This window comes from Chinchilla lanigera, unplaced genomic scaffold, assembly GCF_000276665.1.
Source record: "Chinchilla lanigera isolate Chin_1 unplaced genomic scaffold, ChiLan1.0 scaffold00044, whole genome shotgun sequence".
In the NCBI taxonomy this organism is placed as follows: Eukaryota; Metazoa; Chordata; class Mammalia; order Rodentia; family Chinchillidae; genus Chinchilla; species Chinchilla lanigera.
In genome coordinates, this window is record NW_004955445.1 from 15,430,460 (window position 1) to 15,454,218 (window position 23,759).

General features: G+C 38.9%; 1 protein-coding gene across 8 annotated transcripts in view; it reads left to right on the top strand.

The window, feature by feature from the left end:
• The window catches only part of Chd6 (chromodomain helicase DNA binding protein 6), a 216,337-nt gene that overhangs the window by 70,386 nt on the left and 122,192 nt on the right, over nt 1–23,759 (top strand). For all 8 annotated transcript variants that reach the window (XM_013518270.1, XM_013518274.1, XM_013518272.1 and 5 more), the window contains 3 exons: nt 10,887–11,034; nt 12,818–12,967; nt 23,310–23,372. In XM_013518270.1, coding sequence (XP_013373724.1) covers nt 10,887–11,034; nt 12,818–12,967; nt 23,310–23,372 — 361 coding nt within the window. The remainder of the gene's footprint in view (nt 1–10,886; nt 11,035–12,817; nt 12,968–23,309; nt 23,373–23,759) is intronic.

The following is a 23,759-nucleotide window of genomic DNA, read 5'->3' on the forward strand; positions in this document are numbered from 1 at the left end:
GTATAAGATATAGTAACTCCTACTGATGAATAACATTAGGTGGTAGCTCCACTCTATAGTTAAAGAAATGGAAATTTTAAAAGTTGAGAGTCTGAAATTAAAACTTACTTGTACTGATTTCTAATTATGGTACCTTTTTCCAAAGAGGATTGGGCTTACTTGCATAAGATTTATCCAGAACTCCAAACACATGGAGACACGGCCAGAGAGCTGAAGCAAGGCTTTGAAAAGTAGATATTCTATCATGTGGGGTCATGAAATGTTGATACGGGCTTTGGAGAAATGCTTTGGTTCTAGAAAAGCAATGTGCCAGTTCTTCAGGGAAGCCAACTTTTTACCCAATCAAAAAAAGTTCTCATTGGGGAACATTACATGATGTAATGGATACTGTCTTCAGCAATAGATTTTGTATCTCATGCTTCTATGTGCCTGTGAATTTTGTATTTTTTAAACCTTTTAGTCAAAGTCAATTTCATAAGGGTAAAGCACAGCTTCGTGAGAAGCAATAAAGACCCACTCAGGTTGTGACATTGGTTTCTGACACCCAGGGAGTGAGTACCTGAGGAACAAGGTGATGTTCAGCCCTTTAGGTTGCTTGCTTTTGAACAGGGAGCTGTGTTGACTGAGCTAAGGAGTTGCTGTTAAAAGCTAGGGTGGTGAGTTTTGGTGCTGATGATGCTAATTAAAAGATAGAAAATAATAATAAAAAAAGAGATAGTATAAGCTTTGGAATTTCTACACATGTCAGAATGGTTTATGTTCTTTCTTGAAGCCAAGAAATAAATCAGGGTTTATTTGACCCAAGTGGAAGGCTGTCTCTCTGCATCTTTGGTTCTCAGGCTTTGCTAGGTGTAGGGATCACCTGGACAGTTTATTAGAGAAGTAGACTCCCTGACCACATCCTCAGGGAGACTGATTTATTAAGTCTGAGATGTAGCCCAGGAATCTGCATTCCAAAAGTCTCCCAGGTAATTAAAACATAACTAGTTCTTCAACCGTCTTTTGAGAAACATAGGTCTCAGATGAAAGATCATAGGGAAAAAGAGCATATTTAATTTTTTATATTTTAAATCTGCTAGGAAAAAAAAGCCAGAAAAAAAGAGAGGACAGGAATGGTGTGATCAGCCCCAGTCCCTATGCTTCAAGCCTTCAGCCCTCATTTCTTTGATTTGTCTACCCAGAGAATATTTTTGTCCCAAATTCCGTAAACTTAGTAATATTCTAAAGGAAAGGTTTTATCTTGCCTCTTTTTCTCTGTGCTGGTTGCTTCTGGAAAGAGTTAAACCTTAGGACTTTTGATTATACAGCTGTTGGAGCCCTGATTGCCACCTTATCATCGGATACTATGTGGTGGGGTAAAGGCAGCCAGTCATCTAGCTCTCCTCGGAAGAGCTGACAGCTGTCTTACTGTCTGAAGGCTGATCACCTATCTTTCTTAGAGTGGAGATCTTTAAGGAGACTGGTTTTAGGCTCAGAAGATTGCATGTGTCTTTCTGCTGAGCGACTTGTTTTTTTGTTTGATCATTTATTAAAATGAGGGCAAAGGTTGTATTAAGTTCTGAGTTAGAGACCCTGTGCTTGGAGCCCACTAAGTGTTATGGTAGGGAAGAAATCTAAATGATAATAGCAGAGATTCCTCATCCCTGAGCCTTTGGCCCCAGTGTATATTCAGAGCACCCACAGTGCTTACTCTGTCATCCCTAGGGCCTTCTTAGTTACGGTATGCATAATGATCTTTACTAAGTAATTCTTGATAAATGCCTGGTCATTTTTTTATTCACTGTTTTTAGTATGTCCTTCCTGTCTTGCTTTGTTTATGAGGATTTTTATTGAGAATGGATTAGTGAAGGAAGGAAGGTGACACAGAAATCTCTATGAGCTTTCACTAGAGAAACGGCCTTGCAAGAATTCAAGCAACAAACAGCTGTATAAACAAATGAACAGACCTTCTATGACTGCATATAGAATAGCTGAAAGGATTTAGAGGATTAGAAGTGTTTCAGTTGTGGTTGGGGGAGTCCCTTGGAAGAGGTGAGTAGTGAGCCAGGTATTAAAGGAATTAGTAGATGAGAAAAAGACGTAGTTAAAAGACATTTAAACAAATGTTCTTTGGAGGCTTTCAGGTTTAGGATGGTAGATTTTGGTTTCTCCTCCTTCACGTCTTAGTAAAATGACAGGAAGAACAGAGGGGAATAAGTTCTTCCAAGGTGAGAGATGTCAGTGCACTTATGAAGAGGAAGGCCAGTGCTGCAGTGCCAGTGGGTAAATGCTATGGAGGGACTCTGACTCAGAGCACATACAAGAGATGTATTTATAGCACAGACAAAAGTGCATTCTTCTTGCACTGGAGCTGGCATCTCTGAGGAGTGACTGGAGGCAGAACAGAAATGGAGGTGACTGATAACGGGACTGTCTGCAGTTTGTCAGTTCTGTGCTGAAGTCAGGTGATTAACTACTGTGAACAGTTCGCCCTGGGGAGGGTCCCAAGCTCCAAACAGGATCAGATAGCCACAAGATAGCTTCTCTGCCTTTTTCCTGCACGATACCCTAGAAATGGGGAGAGGAACAGCCATTTGAGAAATCTTGTTCATGTGTTCAGACACCCAGGCCACCTCTTCCACTCAGAATAAGGCTTGTGGAGAAAGAAACTTACTCTGCACCAGAAGAGAGCCTTACCAGCTATCCGTATCATCAAGAACCTGTACAGGTTTTATGTTAGCATTCCCAGATTCAAGATGCTTTTGGGTCTACAAAACAAGAATGGGTTATGAAAAAGGAGCAGTCAGAGAAAACAAAGAGTTAATGAAAATATAAAACATGGTTCCCTAATCTAAAAGAATTTCTAGAAATGTATTTAGTAGGGACAAGAACAGGGGAGTTATAGAAGGTCTAAATTCATTGACATTCCTATCAGGCCTTCCGTAGCCATTGTTTAATGGTGGAAAATAACCAACTAGAGGCATGACATACTTGGAGTCAGGAAGATATCCATCAGAAGCACTTCTGTGTCTGTCAGGAGCACTTCTTGGGAATTCGGATTTGAAGCAGTAGGCACCTATCATGTTTTTCTTTCACCCTTCTATACTGTCTAAATTTTTACTTTCATTTGCTTTATTACTTTGAATAAGTTTTTTAGGTGGAATGCTGCTTTTTCATCTAAGAAGCTGTGATTTTTGTGGTGTTTTTTCTTGAAACTACAGTGTCTGAGCGTGATCCCGCAGACTTGAACCATTGGCAGTTCAGAGCTGCCAACAGCAAGTTATATGAATTGTGGCCTCGTCGTGAGCATGTTAGAAGTCTATGCCAACTCTGTTCTCTGAATACATAGACTGAGCCAATGTGAACATTGTATTACCATCCAACGGTTTACCCCAGGCGTGGCTCAGCACATTTGTTTACATACTGACTATTCTGACATCACTCGGGCAGGTGTTCAGTGTTTTAAAATGTACCATACACTGGAAAATTATTGAAGAAATTTGATAAAATTGTCATTTTTATATTTCCTGTTTTGTTATCTTGTAAAAATTAATGAAAAATGCACAATTTTTGGTCATCCTGTATTTAAGTAATTGAATGGGTAAGTGGTTAAGAGCGGAACAGTCTTTTGGGGGTAATGCTGTGTACGTCTTCTCAGTCCCATACTCCTAGCAGAAGGGTCAGAGCCTGCTTGGAGGCCAAGTGAGGAGTGTCGCTGAGGAGCTGTTCCTCAAGCGGAGTAGCAGTCCCTGGGCCAGACTGCCCAGCCTCCAGGTGCCCGTGGAAGCAGTAGTTGGGGTCGTGAGCTACTTTCAGTGGCTACAGTAGTAACTTCATTCTTTCTTGCTGAGGCTGTGATGTACATTTTATAAGGTTTTAATTTTAGAGTGGAAAGATGAGTCATTTTGAAATAATGCACTTCAGCTGATAAGATATTTCAGTACCTAGCATCCATGAGTACAGATTAATAACAGACTCATAGTACAATATTGTGACACATACTCAGATCTTTCTCATATGCAGATTCGTACTCCGTGTCTAACTCTCAGTTCTTACAAAGAAACCTAGAAGTTGGAGATTGAAGTAGATAGAGCTGGGGGGAAAGTTTCAGAAAGCCTGTCTGCCTGGTAATTGTATCACTATAATGTAATTGCCTATTTGGAAAGCCAAAAATACTTACTTTTCTAATAGAAATTATAGAAAGTAAAGGTGCACAAAATCTTCTTAGCTCATGAAGCCACACAGAAGAGAAGTAGAGCTTTAGGGATGAGACCTAATAGAAAAATGTGCTTATACCTGGTAGTTGTCTTGCCTGATGGGTATAGTTTATATATTGAGAGTTTCTTGTCATAAATGCATAATAGATGTGTTCTTGGAATGAATATGTTTTACTGTAAAATTATTTGGTTTTATTACTACTAAAAATAAGTATTTGAACCTCAGAACTCTTAATGTCTTCCATTTTTTTCAATTTTGCAAGTTTTTCTAACTCTGAAAGCTAGTAATGTGAGGATTATTGAAGATTATTTTGATCTAGCCTCAAGTGCCACTAGCTGGTGAGACTATCAGGCCTTTGTACTATTCAGAACTCTTCTTGGTTACAAGTGATGAAAACCCAACTTGAATTAGCTTAATATGAAAGTAATAGTAACTGTTGATCTCGCTGGCTGAAGAAGTCAGACTCAGGTGGTTTAGGTGAGTTTAGGTGAGACTTTCACCCAAGTTCTTTGGCTCCAACTCTTCTCTGACTCTCTGGATGTAAGCCCCATCCTTTGCAAATCTTTTCTTAAGAAAGGCATCATGGCGTCCTGTACCTGTGGCCTCATATCCGTACAACTTCATGACCTGCAAGGAAGGAATTCCATTTTCCTATCTATTCCTAAACCAAAATTAATTTATTGAAAAAAAAAAAAAAAGACTCTGAATTAGGCCTGGCTAAAGCATGTGTCTGTCTTTTGGGACCATTCACTGGATAAACAGAATCGGATACCATAGCCCAGCCTGAGCTGTGTCCATTCTTGTGATCTGATGATAAAAATTGAGTGTCACAAAAAAGATGAAAAACACAGTATCCACTTTAGAATGGAATTAGGTCTATATCAAAATAAGTTATTTTTAAAAATTTATATGTATATATGATAAATACCTATTGTGTGTTTCCTGAGCCATTTGGGAATAAGTTGTGTACATAACGGTTTATGTCACTTTCAGAGTGCAGTGTGTTCTTGCTAAAAGTAAGGCCAGAGTATTCTTATGTATCTATTGTCCACTGGAGTTTTTACTCTCTTATAAATTAATAAGCAATTTGTAGGGAGACATTGTAAGATTGTGCAGATATCTTGCTCCTCTTCAAATTGCTCTCCTTTGATGATTTTAGAGGGGACACATCTTTTCTGTGATGGTTACAAAATAATTTTCTAACTCTACCCCAATTTCTGTATTTACCGTTTGGATGGTGTAGTAAACAAGAGCTTTCTTCCTTCTCCCTTGTATCTGACTATCATCACTATACAGTCCTGTTGTTGACAGTGACTTACAATTCTTCACCGTCCCCAGGTGGGTGCTCAATTTGAGATACTAAGATTTCCCCAATGTCATTTTGACATTTTTTTTTAATGCATCCTTACTTTCTGATGTAGCAAGGTGTTCCAGGCTCACCTTTTATATTTCCTGCATTAGTGCTGGAATGGACTGTTTCTCTGAGTGCACATTCTGTACATTGTTAACGGGGCATCTGTACTTTTAAGCCCTTTCAGTTGTCAAAACTAGGGAAGATATATAAACCTTGCATATAGAAATATATGTACACATGTATAGACACAAATACCAGTATGTACACAGAGTGATACCTCGGTTCACAAACTTAATTCTTTCCATGATACTAGTCACAAACTAAATTGGACAGAAACTGAATCAAATTTCCCCATAAGGTCAACATTAAACGTAACCGTTGAATTTCATGCAGTTTTTATCCAGTTTGATTTGCAACCAGAATTGCGGAAAGAACTAAGTTGTGAACTGAGGTTCCACTGTATATTATATGTATTTATACATACATAATTTATTATAGAAGTTGTATGTATTTGTAACTCCTCCTTCTTCAGGAAGAACTCCAACTCCCAAATCAGCACATTCGTTCATTTGTTTAGTCCTGTATCACATATAAAATACTTCCAGGATTGCTTCAACCAACTACGAGAAAGAAAGTCAGGATTTGTTTGCTGTTCACCCCCTTCATCCCAAAGCTAGAATGCGTAATCAAATACTGTGTTCACAAACCTATGGGACTGAGGTCTTTTTCTTCTCTATGTAGTATGGTTATACCATTCTACAAAAACATTGGGATTAATTTGTTTGAGCTTGTCTTTTACCTTTTTATTTTTTGATATTTAGAAATTTAACATAGGAGTGGTCAGAAGATACAGTGAATGTTTAAAATAAAAAATTCATTACAGTGAAAGTCACATTGCAAGGGGGAGAGTATTTTCAGAAGAATTCATAGCAATAGGTCTTTTCCTTTAATAAATTTTTAAAATTTAATCATTCATTATATTTTTTGACCACCATGTGTTGATCAAACATTTAAGTCCATTTCAATCAAATAAAAATGTTACAGTGTGTCCTCATCCACCTTATTCACTGGTTCTGTTACCCTGTGATTTCTCGCTGTTTCCCACAGTCAAAATGACCATGGAAGATAAACATTCTCAATGTATTCAGGACATCAAGGCAGCAGTGACAGCACAACTGCAGACAAGAATGGTGGGATAGGTGTGTTTGAAGCGAGGGGCAGTATTTTGGAGAAGGATTAATGGCAGCTTGTTTTTTACCGTAACAAATTGTTTTTAAATTTCACTCATTCCCCCTATTTCCAAAGCTAAGTCTGTGTAAAATAAGGTGTATTCAGAAAGTGTCACTTCCTCTTGTATCTCTCTCACCCCATCTCTCCTCCACCCCCTGTATATAATTTCCTTTTTTTCTTGGCTTATCCATCCTTGTATTTCTTTTTGTAATGACAAACAGATATGACAGTTTCCCCCTTAATTCTTATATGGGATATTCTCTTGTACTTTGCTTTTTCACTTAATATGTCTTAGAACTCATAACAGCTTATAAATTTTTTTCTTAATCATTTTTACAGGTCCATAGTACTCCATTGTATGTATCCTAATTTATTTACTCACTTAGGTTTAGGCATTTAGGTAGTTTCATTATTTTACAGTTACCAAGCAGTGCTTCGGTGAGTGACCTGATGCATGTGTTTGCATATTGTTGGAGGTATTATAGGTGTTACCTTTGAGTAAATTTTGGTAAGTAGAGTTGCTGAGTCAAAGGGAATATACATATGTACATTGTCTTGCTGAGTATTATTTGGCCACTATTTTTGAGGAACTTGGAACTTGAAGAAGCAAACAAATATTCATGTAACAAATCCTCCTGTAGATGTAGCAATTTAGAGGTTAAAATGTTTTCAGTTATTTAAACTCTGAAGTGTAAGGTTTCTAAGCCTCACTCCAAAGAGGGGAAAGATACATTTTATCTAGAGTCATCCTGGAGGATGAATTCAGGTGATATTTTCTTGACTTCCTATTTGAAAGTCCCATTTGTAAGCTTACAAGGAATCTTTTCTTCCTGATATTTGTCTTTATCAGAAGAGCTCCAGGAAGAATTTTTGGAATTCAAAATTGACTCTGTTGCCAAAGGTAACCTCCAGAAAATCACTTTGAAGATTTCCCAGGTAGAGTATCTTCTTGTTTTTCCCCAACTAAGTGAGCAGGTTTCAGCAGGCATTTTCCAATTTTACTGATATACTTGAGAAGGTGTCCTTTCTACCTCACCAGCCCCCAGCCTCTGGCTAAGAAAGTACACAGGCTTGACTTTGGAGTGCCTTACCATATCTCTTCCTTATTTTCATCATTTTATGTATTTCTGAAAATGCACATACATTTCACATTAAACTGTCTTATTTTGAAGAAGTTGTATTCCCTATTTATAATTTAGGCTTAGTTTAGCTTTGAGTAGGATGTTATACAGTGAAGCATATGTTTCTAGCATTCGTTCAATATGAACAAATATTTAAATGAGTAAATATGAAGAGACAAAGTTTTCTAATGTAATAAAGTTGCACTTAGCAAATAGAAGAAGCTAATTTCAAATGTTGAGAAGGACCTAAGGTATTATAAAAGAGTCATTGGGCCTCTGAGCATATGATTTTAATGGTGACTTGGAATGTTATCACCTTCTTTAAATGTGCATTAAAAAATAAGCACAAGCACAAACCTTATTTTGCTGAGAGCCATAAAAATATAAACTGGATTTGTGATTTTTTTTATATATTTGAGTCATTAGAATGTCTTTTGTTGCTGATTCTCTTAATTGTTATTTTGAGATTCAAATAACATTAAATTTTAATTTAAATTTTATGTTTATAAGCCGGGCGTGGTGGCACATGCCTGTAATCCCTGTACTCGGGAGGCTGAGGCAGGAGGATCGCTGCGAGTTCGAGGCCAGCCTGAGCTACAAAGTGAGTTCAAGACCAGCCTGAACTCTGTCTCAAAAAGAACAAAAAAAATATGTTTATCAAAGGGAGGCTGGGGTTTTAGTAATGTGCTGCCAAAGTGAGCACAAGGGGCTGGAGTTTTAAAAATAAAAAATATGTGATATGGAAAAAACCAACACTGTGACTTAGGTGAGCTGAGCATTGTCCTCTGCTCTGCTGCTGACCTCAGGACCTTTGCTGCTTTTAAACATCAGTTTCTTCATCTGGAATATGAGGATTATTTTCTGTGGCTTCCTTGTAGGGCTGAGGTTTAACAGCTCAATTGCAGTGTATAAGTCACTTTGTAGAATATAGTTGCTATACACCATTCTTAATGAGAAACCATGTAACATGAGATAAGTAGTCCAGTCAAAATTGAATGTTTTTTGCGACATTTTACCTGAGTTTTCTCTTTTTTAACCATATGAAGGAGAAGACTTTTTCCTTTTTTTTTTACCCTATTAAACTCCAAATCTCTAAAACAGCAGGATCTCCTTGAGTTTCACTTCCTTGGGTTGGACTAGAATAGTTTTCATTGTGGACTTTCCCAGTAGGTTGGTAGACGGCCAAATCTTCAGCCTGTAGTATCAAAGATAGACTGGTTTTGTGCTGGCCTTGTCGAGGGTGAAAGTATCTGAGAGAAACGGCTGATTCATTGGTCACTGGTATGTATTCTGGACCTCCCTTTGCCAGGTCCAGAATAAACAAGGCCATCCCGTTGCCTTCTTTTCTCACCCGCTGTCTACCAGCTCACCTCATGGGAAGTACCAGTAATGTTGGTTCTTTCCTGTCATCCTTTGAGATACAATGCTTCTGTTTCTGGGGGGCCTTTCAGAGCATTCTCACCCTTGAGCCCTCATTGGTTGTACCTAGGATACTTCATCAGTGTGTCTCACCTGCACTTGCCATCCTGGCCCTTTTCCCACATGGTGAAGTCTAGATTCTCTGACTTTGTATACCCTCAGGTTCTCCTTCCAACTCTGTCACAGAGTGCTTCTCTGCACTTGTGCTGTCGTCTGGCCACACATCTTTTAGGAACTGTCTGTGGTGCTTCTTTCCCCAGAGCCATGTTGAGTAGAGCACAGTCTCCGCCTGGGTTCAGATTCTTTCTCCACTGTTTCCTAGCTTTGTTACTCTAGAAATCTAACTAACTTCATTGTGCCTCAGATTCCTCACAATAAATGAGAATAAAGATAGTCTGCTTTATAGTGCTGTTGGAGTCATCAAAGGGATACTTCATGTAAAGGACTTAGAACTGGGCCTGCCTGGATATTTTAAGTGTAATATTTTATGTGTATTAGCTGCAATCTCTATTATTACTGTTACTACTATTTCTGACATCTATTAAAATTCTTTGTATATCTCTGCTTAAGTAGTTTTTCTAAGTCTTCCCAACTTCCAATAATCTTACCCATTCATTAATTTACCCATGTACCTATTGCTTAAATTTTTTAAAGACTTGAAGTATTGAGTGCCTTGTTGTGTACAAGGCATAACTACTCAAGAGAAATACAAAACAAATTAAACTTGATTATATGCCCTCTAGGAACTTAGAGTCTGGCAAGACAAATCAGAGAAGTATAAAATATTCATCTATTCTGCAAATGTTTTTTGAACAGCTGCAGAGGATCCAGGCACTGAATGTAGTTAGCCAAGCATCTGAGCCTCGTGTCATGGTTAATGAGTGACTTAAGTAAAAAATCAGAGTTTGAATACCATATTAATAAGCAAACTACAGTTGAGGTGTCTGATGAGTGTGGAAAAACAGAGTTTACCATCTAGAAAGATCAGGCAAGGCCTTTTAGAGAAGAAGGTTCCCGTCTTGGCAGGGCCTGACAGGATGATCGGATTTTTCTCATCTCTGCATCACTGAGGAAGCATTCATGGTCTGCCTTATGCTGTGGCTATAGATGAACTGTAGGATTTTTATAACTGTAAGCTCCTCAAGAGTAGATAATTTTCTCTTCATTGTAGAGTTGCTAGTCATTACTCCAGGTTTTATAAGTAGATTGTACAATAGGGGAACATAATAGATCAGGAAGATGTCTTTTCCTGTATAAGTTATAGGGACATTATATTTGCATAAACGGAAAGTGAGGTTTTTGGAGACATTCATGTCATTTCTTATCACATTAATTGTAGCCATAGTAGTCATTATAGAAATGTAATAAAATAAATTCTGTATCAGTCCATGTAGATAGTTCTTCCTATATTTCTATACATTTCTGGGAAGAAACTCTTACAGGGTCCCCCATTAAATCCTGCTGTCAACCTAGAATTCCAAAATGTGATTTCATGACTCTGATCATTTGAGAATCTTAGTTTTCAAAACTTCCCAACAGTTTTAATTCTGAATTTCTCCTTGTAGCAAGGAGCAAGGACCAACACCAGTGGAGAGAAAGAAGAAAGGAAAGAGGAAAAGTGAAACAACAGTGGAGAGTTTAGAACTGGATCAGGGCCTGCCGAACTCATCCCTGCGGAGTCCCGAGGAGTCCACTGAGTCTGCTGACAGCCAGGTATAGCTGTGACCGGGAGTCTGCTGGAGGTTATGGCTGCTGACAGGGTTCTGCTGACATGATCCTGATGCTCCTCAGTGCCTTTCTCTAGCCCACTACCCTATGCACAGACCAGGGATGGGCTTTTACTGTCTCGGTGGGTGAGCAGGTAGACCACAGGCTTTATTCTTAGCCTGAGCCTTATATTCATAATCTCCCTTTTTTGGTGGTGGTGGTAGTGGTAATGGCTTTCTGGAAGGTAACATGATATTAGGTTGCAGAGGAAGTTGATATAGAAAATTGCAGGCAAGGCTAAGTAAGGTTCAGGGTACCCATTTTGCCATGTAGGTAATGCATTCAGTGATCAGAATGTTGGGTCAGGGATACTTCATAATCCTAGATGGTGGAAAAGCTAGGGAGGTATTCATTATGCTGAAATAGTAAGAGAGGTTTGGCTAAATATGGAAACAAGTAGTTGCCCATCTGTTCAGTTCCCAGATATATGTTAAGGTATGCCATAACACTGATGGAGACTTTCCCCCTGTGTTGGGGCAATGTCTCTTAGACATGAATTCTAATATTTGAAAGCGTTATTTCCCGTGATATCCACAGCAGTGTATCTAAGCCACACTGCTACAAGAGGACCATTTAGAATAAGACCAACCTCCTGTACATTCCAAGATCATCTGGGTTCCTATTAGTTTTCCAGTGATCTTTACTATAAGAAGGTGTCAGCTTACCATAATATCGTGTTGTTCCTAAGTAGTAGTGTCTGGTGTAGGAGCAGAGGTCCCTTCACTGCCTGGAAGCAAGTGCTCTTAGGAACCCAGGTAGCTGGAAGTCCAAGCACATCAATTTAATGGGATTTGGCAGGGAATTAAGTGTTTGTAGGATTGTGATCTGTGTTTGGGGGTGGAAGAGAGGTTTTTTGGTGGAATCCCTCACATAAAGTTAGACATTACAGAGGTGCCATTGTAAAAAAAAGTGATGGGAAAATAGATGCTCAGGCGGTATCCTTTAGACAAAAAAAGAGTTAAGATTTTGCTTTTTGTTTTTTGAAGTTTAAATATTTGAGATTGTGCTAGCTGATGAATAGTTCCCTGAGGAGATTCTGCTGTTTAGATGTGAAAAGTTTATAGAGTTGAACTGTGTGCTTTTCTGTTTGAGGGAAGTTATTGTACATGTCTTTTATCCAAAAGATGCAAACTACTTAATTAGAGATGAGTTTTAGATGGTAACTTGCCATTTTGTCACACTTTAGACGTGTGAAAATCTCCCTGCATTTTAGGAGATTCTCAGACTAAGTCCTAATAAAATGGGTATTGATTAGTTTTTCAAACTGCATTCTTAGGAATTTGTCATAAAAGTATGGTGAATTCAAACAAACAGAAATGAATAAATAAAAACTGTCATCGTTGTCATAAAGTCTGACCTTCCAGCTGTTGCCGTAGTAGATCTCAAGGATGATGGGGTGACTGCCCATTCCTGTTTTTTGTGAATAAAAACCGGTTCCAGAAAGGAGGGAAAATACCACTGCTGTTGATGAATAAAACACATCTCCCTGGTCTCTGAGACTCCACCTTATTAGCGGATCACGGCAGTTTGGAGGTTGAACTTTTGTTCCCTTCCTCTCTCAGCTAAATCCCATTTTGAGTGAATTTGGTCCTTAAGGGAGTTGTGTTTAAGATTCCTTGTATAAGATGAGAAAGCTTTGCTGGGTGTGTAAGTAGAGATGAGGATATTCTTACACAGCTTTTTGCCTTGGACTCACAGAGCTGCTCTGATAGGTGTGTTTTTCCTGTAGAAACGACGTTCAGGTCGACAAGTGAAACGCAGAAAATACAACGAGGACCTCGACTTTAAAGTGGTGGATGATGACGGGGAAACGATCGCTGTTCTTGGAGCTGGCCGAACATCTGCACTCTCAGCTTCTACACTGGCTTGGCAGGCAGAGGTACAGCCGTCACACGAGGGGACTGGCCTTGGCTAAACAGTCATCATGGCCTCCTTGCTTGATGTTGTTGTTCTGTTTCTCATTGCTAAACATAAGTTAACATCATTTTAACAACCGCTGGTGACCCTTGAATGGCCTTTGACTACACTTAGAATAAAATTCAGACTCCTTAGTATGCTAATTGATTACACTCACTCTCTGTTTCACCAAATTCCCATTTCAGGTAAACAACTTTTTCTGTCAGTAGTCTCTGGCTAAAAGGCTAGCCATCTCTAATGAACTAACAGTTTTCCCCACCCACAGGCCTTTGCCTGTGCTAGTCCTGCTTGCAGTGCTTTCCATGTTTTACACCACTAGTTGCCAACATTTAAGTTTCACCTGAAATAGTATTTCCTTAGAGAGCCTTTCCTGCCTCTTTATCTAAAGTAGAAAGGCTTAGTGGGGCATGCCTGTGATCCTAGCACTCTAGAGGCTGAGGCAAGAAGATCACCATGAGTTCAAGGCCAGCCTGGGCTACATAATGAACTCAAGGCCAGCCTGAACTACACAGTGAGACCTTGTCAACAACAACAAAAATTAGAAACCTGCCTCTCATCCCAGTGATTCTAGGTTTAAATTTGTTTATTTCCTTCATAGAACTTAGCACAATTTGTAATTGTGTTTATTTATGCCTAATATCTGATCTTTTATTTCTTGGTCTGTGATTAGAATGTAAGAGTTTTTTTTCTTTTCCAATCATATTTTATTGGTACATTTTAGATATATATAATGATCACATTCATCATAAAGAATTTGTACCTATACATAATATACTTGTTTTTTTCCCATTCCCCTACCCTCCCTTTGACCCCTTCCTTCCTCCCCATTTACAAAAGCTTTGTTTCCATTTTTTCCTTCTTTTCTCATTTCTTTACTTTTCCCTTTCCTTTTCCCCTCCCCCTCCCACATTCTCCTCCCCATTTGAACATTTTCTGCCTGTTTCACAATAACAGGTCTACATTTTGGTCCTTATTTACACTTTCAGTTTCTCATACCAGAGAAACAATGTGGTATTTATACACATGTGTCTGATATATTTCACTTAAGAGTATGGTCTCAAGGTGCATCCATTTACCTAGAAATGTCTCAAGTTTATCCTTCTTTATGGCTGAGTAGTACTCCACGGCATAAAAACACAACTTTTTTATCCATTCTTGGATGATGGGCATTTGGGCTGTTTCCAGGATTTATGTGTTACAAACTGTATGACTATAAACATGGGTATGCATATGTTATGATGGAAACCATTACAAAGCAGCTCTGAGCAGAATTTAAAATTAATCATTTGGCTTTCTATGTTTACTTGTGAGTCTGTCCCAGTCCGAGGCCCCTTGTATGGAGATGGGCAGCAGATTCATAGTAAGTGAACCTCTATGAGTCACTGGTCCTTGCTGAGGCCTGCAGTGGCCTGTGATGCCTCAAAGGACAAGACAAGACCACAGCTAAGGAGACCTGGCCCCAACCCCAATTAACTAAATAGAGACTGTAGCTGCAGGCTCCATTCTGCTGCAGTAAATGTCAACCTAGAGATAAGGGAGTTCTCCTGATTGGCATAATTTGCTACGTGGGAAAGTTTTGAACTGACTTCCAAGGGCCTGCTCAGTTCCTGTGCTTTCCTCAGTACCACCTTCTTTTATTTGAAAACCAAATAAATACTGCCCAGAGAAGTTCTTTGTCTCAGCCCCCAGAGAATCTTGAATTCTGCTAGAGGATTTTGATCCTCTTGGAGCCCTAAAATCATACCACTTGTCTCTTATTTAGGCCTTTGCCGTCCACTCATTTGGGAGGTTGCAGGCCTGATCAGTCCGCAATAATATAGCTGTGGTATGATGCTCTTAATTCTTTTGGGAAGATACCAAGAAGAGAAACAGCTGGGTCAAATGGAACTTCTAGTCCTAGTTCTTTGGGGAATGTCTACACTGATTTCCACAGTGGTTATACCAGTCTGTGCTGGAGACTGTTTCTTTTCCACCAACAGTGGAGAAGGGTTCCTGTTTCCGCACAGCCTCGCCAGCATTTGTTATTGGTTGATTCACTAAAAGCTGGTCTTTCTGGGGTGAGATGGAATCTCAGCATTGTTTTAATTTACATCTCTTGAATGCCCAGTAGTGTTGAACATTTAAAAAATGTAAGAATCTTGTATGTGCTAAAAACTTTAAATTTAAAGATTAAAATCAAAAGAGCTAGTAACTACATTTGAAACTTTGGTTTGACCAATTTATATTGAGAATCAGCTACAAGGCTAGGTCTTGGGGTACAGGGATAAGTATCAAGATATGGTTCCTGCCTCTGCACAGCTTTGTCTAGGAGAAAGAACACATGGCTTTCTAATATCATGATAAGGGAAAAGCAGATTCAGAAGTATGTGCTAGATACAGTGGCCACACAAAGGGAGAACTGGAGAACAAAGATATAGGAAGGACATTCCTAGCATGAACTAAAGCCTCAGAACCTGAGTGGTTCTCACCATTGGATGAGTGTGACAGATGGCTAGTGTATGGTCTGAGGAGTTTTGGTGCTGAGAGGTAGAAAGAGTCACTTGGATATCAGCTAAGGTGTGTAGCCTTTAAACTGTTGGTTAAATAAGAAGTAGGAAGCATCAGTAGATTAAAGCAGAATGCCCATGTTTGCCTTTAACAATTCCCTTTGATACCAGTGTCAAGGAAGAGGATGGTAGAATTGGACTTCACAGGAAGAGCATTAAATGTTGAAAATGAGAAGGTCTGTGCTGAGGAGCTTATAGAGAAACGAAAGGGAAAAGCAACAGCAGGCTGTGTATGTAGGAAGGGCATCCCTGCCAGCAGCACGTTCTGGGACACAGGCTGTCTGTTGTTCTGGAGTCTCTTGCTGACTTGGCAGAGTCCACTGTGCATGTGGAGTGGCAGTCGCACAGATACCTGTCCCTCCTCAACTCTAGTGTGTCTCACAGAAGCCAGTACCAGCTTATCTTCTTCAGCCACCTTCCCTCCAGCTCACTGTGTGAGTGTTTTAATAGCATTTCACTCACCCTTTCACTGTCGTTGCATGGAAAGTAGCAAGGAGGAAGGGCTCATTGACTCTGTTTTAACAGTCAAGAAACTGAGGCACAGAATGATCCAGGTCAGAGTTACGTAGTGACTGTTAATCAGTAACTAGCATGTAAGGGTTGAATTCATATCTCTGCTTAAAAGGAATAATAATTTTATGTATTACCATTGCAGTACTTTTCAAACAAATAGTTCAAAACAGCTCTGGCAAGACTGCTGTGGGACGATAGGATTGTGTTGCTATATTATAGGTTTTCCTTCCTTGGGGATTTTATGGTTGATTTGATAGTTAAAACTCTATAAGGGATTTTATTTTCTCCTAGTAGCCACTTACTCTAAGCCATTAAGTGCATTTCAGATGTTGTTATGACTTCTCTCCTGGCACCTGAAGGGCAGCAGTAGCTGATCTGACAGAAATAATCTGGGAATTTTTATGTATCCTATCAAGGCTCCTTTTTCCTCGAAGGGTACAACAAAAAGAGTTTGTATATGGAAAAACATAAGATAGACTCTGAATTTACGTTAGTTATAGCTCAAAAAGTTGTATAAAATTTAAACAAAAAGAGAGGATACGTGGTTTTGGATTTGATGTTCAGATGTAGTCACGTGGATCTGAAGTGAGTGTAAGACCTATTTCATAGTTTCCTGTGGCAAGTCTTTCTTCCTTAATGTGATACCAGAATAATATGCCCAAAACATCAGAGAGAATTGTAGGTACTTCTCAGTCTCTTGCTCAAGAGTTGGAGGTGGTCCTAGATCAAACTCATGTGTGCTATATTAGATCAAAACCCTTGTCTGGTTGCATTAAATGTGTGCACACACTCTCCACTTTTATTCCCCTCCCCCTTATGGTTTTACTGTAAAAAGATAGGTGACTCCATGTTCCAGATTGGATATTCTTTGCTGTTCTCCTGTTGTCCTTGGGTTCCTTTTGTTTTTGTCTTCGTTGTCCTCTTTTATGAATCATTATTCTTTAAACTGAACTGCCTAAAACCACAGCTATTCCATGAAACCCAAGCTGTTCTCTCTTTCACTGAACTTATGACTGTCGCACCATTTAACATTTGCCCTGGGACAGTGTTATAGTTTGTGTCTGCATGTCCCCCAAATCCTCATGCAGTTATGAGGTGGGCTTCTAGGATTTGTGATTGATCCATGATCCATTGCTGGGGTTATGGGTTGTGAGTGCTACACCTGCCCTGGGGCAGGTAGTTTGCATACACTGTAAGGGAGAGAGAGAGGCTGCTTGCCGCCTTTCCTCCCTTTTGCTGTTGTTGCTTTTGCTATTGTTGCTTTTGCATTTTTCCGCCATCATGAGCCTTTGCCCTGTCATGTGCCACTCTGCCTTGGAGCCAGCCAAGTATGGAAACCTCCACAAACTGTAAGCTAAATAAACCTTTACTTCCTTGATTTTGGGCATTGGGTATTTTGCCTCAGCAACGGGAGAAAAATAACCAAGACAGACAAGCTCAGAAAAATATGTTTATTTTTCTCAAGTATATAGCTTTTGAAGCCAGTGCACACCACTTTTGAACCCTTCCTGATACGCAGTAAATACTTATTGATTTGAAAACTTGTTTGCTTCTTCCAAGACCCCTCCTTATGACTAGCTGAATAAAAGTAAGTGAAGTATTTAGTTGCTGATGGGGGTGAACAGTTTTTTAGATTTTCTGTATAGATGAAGTTTTTTAAATATATGAATCTCTGACAAGTGAATGGATTAAAATGGTCTTCTTTGAAGAGTAATTTGAGAAAATTCCAAGCAGTGAAGAACAGATGGTTTTTATGGAAGTGTGTTTGGCAGACAGACTTAGTTTATATCTGTGTGTATCTGTGTACACTGAGTGTTTATACACGCATGATCGTGCTTATGCACAGTCTCTGTTTGAGAAAAAAGATCCTGATTTCCCAATTTCTTTATGACTTTGATGTGTATTTTGGAAATGCTGCTCTCTTTTCCTTTTAGTAAGATAAAATAAAACCTGTTCTCAGTGTTTTGATGATTATATTTTTAAAAATTTTACAGTAGAATTCCATTTATATAAAGCTAAAAAGAGGCAAAGTAAATTGTTCAGAGATGAATACATGGATAGTAAAACTCTAAAGAAAATCAGGTAAATAAGAACTCTGCAAGTCAGGATTATGATCACTTTGGAAAACAGTAAACGTCAAGGGGAAGGCAAACACAGGATACTTCCTTTTTTTTTTAACCTGGCTAGTGGTTATGGTCTGAGTGTTTGCTTTATAACTCTTTGTTAAGGTGTAGATTATTTGTTTGTTTGTTTTGGTTTTTTGAGACCGGCTGTCACTCTGTAATTCAGGCTGGTCTTAAATTCACTATGTAGCTGAGGCTGACCTTGAACTTGCTGTCAGCAGTTGAGAAAGTTGGGTACTGGCCAATAGACCTAACTCATATGTCACTTCATTCCCAAAGCCTCTCCTAATTCACCCAGTGTTCTGGCTTCTCTGTTCCCATAGCACTTACATTATACTGTTATTACCATGTTCAATTAAAAGAGACCCTCATAGCATTTATTCTGAAGTATTTATTGAACACTTGCTACATGCCAAGAACTGCCTGGATCCTGGAGATAACACTAACAAACAAAAGAGACACAATTTCCTGCCCTCAACAAATAGAGCAATTCAAAGAGAGGAAGCCTGCAGCAAACATTAACCTGGCCTTTTCCTCCAGACTTTTGCCAGATGTTGAACCTACCTGGGATGGGACACCAAAGGGCTATGATTATAATGTCCAAAATGTAGAACTAGGGAGGGGCTGGTAATTAACATAATAAATAAGAAAATTGTGTAGTATATCCGTAACAAATAATGATATGAAATTTAGGGTTGAAGACTGCACTTTTTAGTAAGATAGAGTTGTCTTCATTAAAAAGATAACATTTCAGCAAATGATGGACAGAGATAAAAGAGAGAAGAAATCACATGGGGGAGAAGAGAATTTCAGGCAGAGGTAAAACCTATGCAGAGTTCTTGAGATAGAAGTGTGCCTGCTGTGTCTGAGGAACAGGTGAGGAATCCTAGGAAGTCCCATATGGGGTGAGGTATAGGGTAGGTGAGGGGTAGGTGCAGATCCTGCAGGTTTAGATGACCATGGTTTTTGCTCTGAGTCAACAAGAAACCTTTTAAGTTGTGTAAGTAGAATAGTAACAATAAAGATGGTCATTCTGAATATTACAGTGAGAATGGACTAGTGGGAGAGGAACAGAAGCCAGTAGAGTAGTTAGGAGGTTCTTGGGAATAATTTGGGAAACATAGAAGTGGCATGGATCAAGATAATAGCAATAAAGAGGATGGGAAATGGGCTGGATTCTGGGTACATGTTGAAGGTAGAACCTGCAAGATTACTTGGCCAGTCCAATATGCTGCATGAAGAGAAAAGGGTCAGGAATTACAGGAGTTTGGGTTTCAGCACCTGAAAAGATAGTTTCCTTTAGCTCAGATGGGAGAGGACTGTAGGTGTAGACTACAGGGATGGGGGTAGGGGTATGAGACAGGACCATGAGTTTAGTTTTGCTATATTTAAAATTTACAACACCTCAAGGTATTCAGATGGAGACAGCAAGTAACAATGGGACAGGAATATGTAGTTGGGGGAGCAATTTCCAGTTGGATGTGTAGATTTGGGAAACATTATAATGGAGCCATTATTTGAAACCATGAGGCTGGATGAGACCACCAAGAAAATGAGTATGGATGGAAAAGAGAAGAAACCCAAAAACTAGGCCCCAAGAGGCCCCAGGAGGCTCCAGGAATAGTGTTAATATTGAAAAATTTTCCACTGCCAGGTAAAATTATAGTAGGCCCAAGCTCATCAACAGAGAGGGAAGATACGTTGCAAATCCGTGTTTTTAAGTCATCTGATCGCCATAGAAGCAACAAGAATTAGATGAACTAAAATTCCAGACAGTGAACCATTCCTAGATGAGCTGACAATCATTAGCTACTTTCTTCTCAGGAGACCTCTGTCAGTTCTGGGAACAAGCTAAGGATGAGGCTGGGCCCAAACAGATTGTTCTGGGTTGAAGAAAAATCCACTGAGGCTGCTGCTGATGTTCTGGGTTGAAGAAAAATCCACTGAGGCTGCTGATGATCGTATATGCAGGGCTGAAATGATGGAAGCTGAAGGAATCCCCAAACCAAGAGGATTTCTCTTAGAGACTTACTGAATTTGGAAGTAGCCCAGGAAGCTAGGGGCTCCACTAGAAGACAGGTTGAAATCTCACAGTCTCACAGTGGTAATGTCACAAAATTCACTAAAAGACAAAGTGAGCTCAAGGCCAGCCTGAACTGCATTGGGCGACCCTGTCTCAAAAAGAAAAAAAAAGAGAGATTGAAAAGGCAGGGCATAAACTGGTACAAAATGTTGGTGGTCTATATATCTGACTTACCTAATATATAAAGAGCTTCAAATAACAAAGCATAATCTCTAAAGTAGTCAGCTTGAATAGGAAGTTCACACACACAAAAAAATACCCACTGGCTAGTAATCATACAAAAAGTTGTTCATTCTCAGTTGCCATGGAAATGGGAATTAAAGAGATGATACTATATATCCACTAGAAAGGCTAATGTGTTAAGGACATCACATCACCTAGAACTTCCTTATATTGCTGGTAAGTATAAGAATTGTTACAGTGAAAATACTGCATGGTACTTAAAAATGAATAGCCCACTCTGTGGTTTCGGGTACTTGAAGCCTAGTAATAGACAAAACCGTGATGGTAGAAGTCTCTATAATGATTGCTGCCAGTGGGCACTAAAGAGTCTTCCAGAATTTTGGAAAGATTTTATAACTTGATCTCAGTAGTAGTGGTGTAAATGTGTATGTATATAAAAATGTATCACATTGTACACCTGAGATTTATGCACTCTCTAATATGCCACATCTCAGTGAGCATTGTTACCTCATTATAGTTCCTTGATGATGAAGACTGTGTGTGAGTATGTGTGTGCGTGCACCTGTAATTTATTTATGCAAGACCAGTACATAAATATCAGAAGTACCCAGTAAGTAATGTTGAATGGAGATTTGGGAAAGAAATGAGTTCATTTTGCTTCTGTTCACTTGGTACCTATTTCTTTGCTCACTGTCCATTTGGAATAGTCAAGTGAAAGTACACCTAACTTTAGTCCTCTGCACTTGTAGTCCACATGTGACATGTGACATGTCTGGGTGTATAGAGAAAGAAGAGACTTTTTGATACAGATCTGTGTGACATAGATCAAGAATAATAACTGTCTCCAGCCTATGGCCTCAAGACAGTTTTATTCTTATTTCATCAATATATTTCCTTGTATGTGTTTTCCTTTTCCTTGTTATTTAGCATTCCATAAATATCCACTGAGTACTTATTTTTGCCTTACATTTTCTAGGCAGGTAGCTCTATCAGTGACTCAAACAAAAAGGGATCCTTGTCCTCAAAGATCTACATGTAAAAGTTCAAAACAGGCTATAAACAAAACCAGATTCCTCCTTCTTTCCTTGCCTTTCTTTGCTTAAGGATCAAGCAAAACAAATACTTAGGCAGAAAAACAGGAGCTTGTGTTTCTGTCCCTTGTTTTAAGTACAGTTCAGTTGCCTTGCTGATCAGTGAAAAAGGACTTGTGTCAGTTTGGATTAATTTGGGCATGACACCTAGCGTAATGCTATGTGTCTGGGGAGGGTACTAAATATCTGTAACCTTTGAGAGCATCTGTCTGTGCCTGCTTGCTGATTTCTATAATTCTTTGCTGCCATATGCCTGCCTTGTCTTTTTTTTTTTTTTACTGTCATCACTTTTCTGAGAAAAGTTAATTTAAGTTATCAAATTACATTAATGCTTTCTGTAATGCTGTAGCTTTGGGACAGTTGAGCCTTAGAATAAGTCTACCAAAAGTGATAGTGCCATATGGATTGTACTGTGGAATATTCCAGCCAGGAGTCTAGAGTAGTAAGGTTAGCAGCGGAGGTTGTTGTGATGAGCATTTGTTTCATATATTAAGTCTTACATTGTGATAGGTCTGCAAAGGTCATAGTGCATGTGAAACTACCAAAATGAAGCTGCTCAAGGTCTTGGAAGGAATGTTAAACATTCAGTGTTTTGATTCAGTGCATCCTTTTTGAAGTTTATCTTTTAATGAAGATTTTTTAATGATAAATACTCTGTACATGGGGATTTTTAGAAGAAGCCTAGAAATTTTGGTGTGTATCTGGGGTAGGTACTCGTTTTCTGTTGAGATGAGATTTGCATTTAGAGGATGATGGGTGAAACACAAAGTCACTTCCAGATACAGAGAGGAAAGATGATACAGTTTGGTAGATCCTAGTTATACTTTGTTTTTGCATAGTGCTTACTGTTCGCAAAATGTTTTCACATAATCATTTTATCCTCCTGGTAACCTAGGTTATTTTTTCCTACTGTTCCAACTGCTATCAGGAAACTAAGAGATATCAGTTGACTTGCCCAAAGAGCTGGTGTGTGTTAGAATTGGGACTTTCTGATTATAAGGTACATGGCTTCTTTTCCGTTACAGCTTTGTGAAAATTTTCTGCAGCAACTGTAGGAAGTAGCTGCAGAAGAAGGGAAGTTCCAGGCCAGTTTTAATGGTGATTAAGGTAAATTTGAAATTCAGTCTGAAAAGAAGAATAGTTTCTCTGCCCAAGAGACGGGTATACCCTGAGATTAGAACATACTTCTTTGAATTCTAGCTTTGTAAAATGTCTGTAATCTTTTGACTCTGGGCTGATGGGAGAGGTGCTTCAGTAGTCAGAGGTAGACTTTGGAATGAAATAGTACAGGTTGAACATCCCTAATCCAAAATTGCCAAATCCAGAATGCTGTGAAATCTGAAAATTTTTGAGCACCAACGTGATTCTCAGCAATTTTTGTTTTTGTTTTGTTTTTTTGTTTTTTTGTTTTTGAGACAAGGTCTTGCTCTGCAGTTCAGGCTGTCCTTGAATTCACTTTGTAACCCAGGCTGACCTTAAACTCTCAGCGATCCTCCTTCCTCAGCCTCATGAGTACTACGATTACAGGGATGCACTGCCATACCCAGCTTCTCAGTAGTTTTGAATTTCAAATTTTAAGATTAGGGAACTTAGTTGGCAGTTTGTACAAATACTCCAAGGTCTGAGAAGCTCTGAAATCTCAAACACTTTGGGCCTTGAGCATTTCAGATAAAGGATACTCAGCCTATACTTCTTACAGAAATACTCATTTAGATTCCAAGTATTTCTTAGATTAACAATAATTTTCTTTTTAATCTGTTTCCAGGAGCCTCCAGAAGATGATGCAAACATCATCGAGAAGATATTGGCATCTAAGACCGTCCAAGAGGTTAGTGACTCCTGTTTCTAGCTTTATGTCACTAGCACAGATTATGCTCTCTGTAAAGAAATACTTAGCTAGGGAATCTGGAAGTCATTCCTGGGCGGAATGAAAGTTTGGCAGTAGTGTTGTCTGGTTACTCAACACTTATTTTTACCCCCATGAAAGATTTTAGGACATAAAATTATTAAATATATAGAATGGCTCAAATTTATAGTTTTCTCCATTGTTATTCGAACCACAGGCATTTTTACCCGAGTTTTGTTTTCTGTTTTGTGGTTTGTTGTTTTTTTTTGTTTTTGTTTTTGTTTTTTAGCTAATTAAAAGTTACCAGTGGCTGAAAACAAAAGGGAAAGGAGTCGTAATGGAAATGTATTGGTATTTATGTTTATTCAG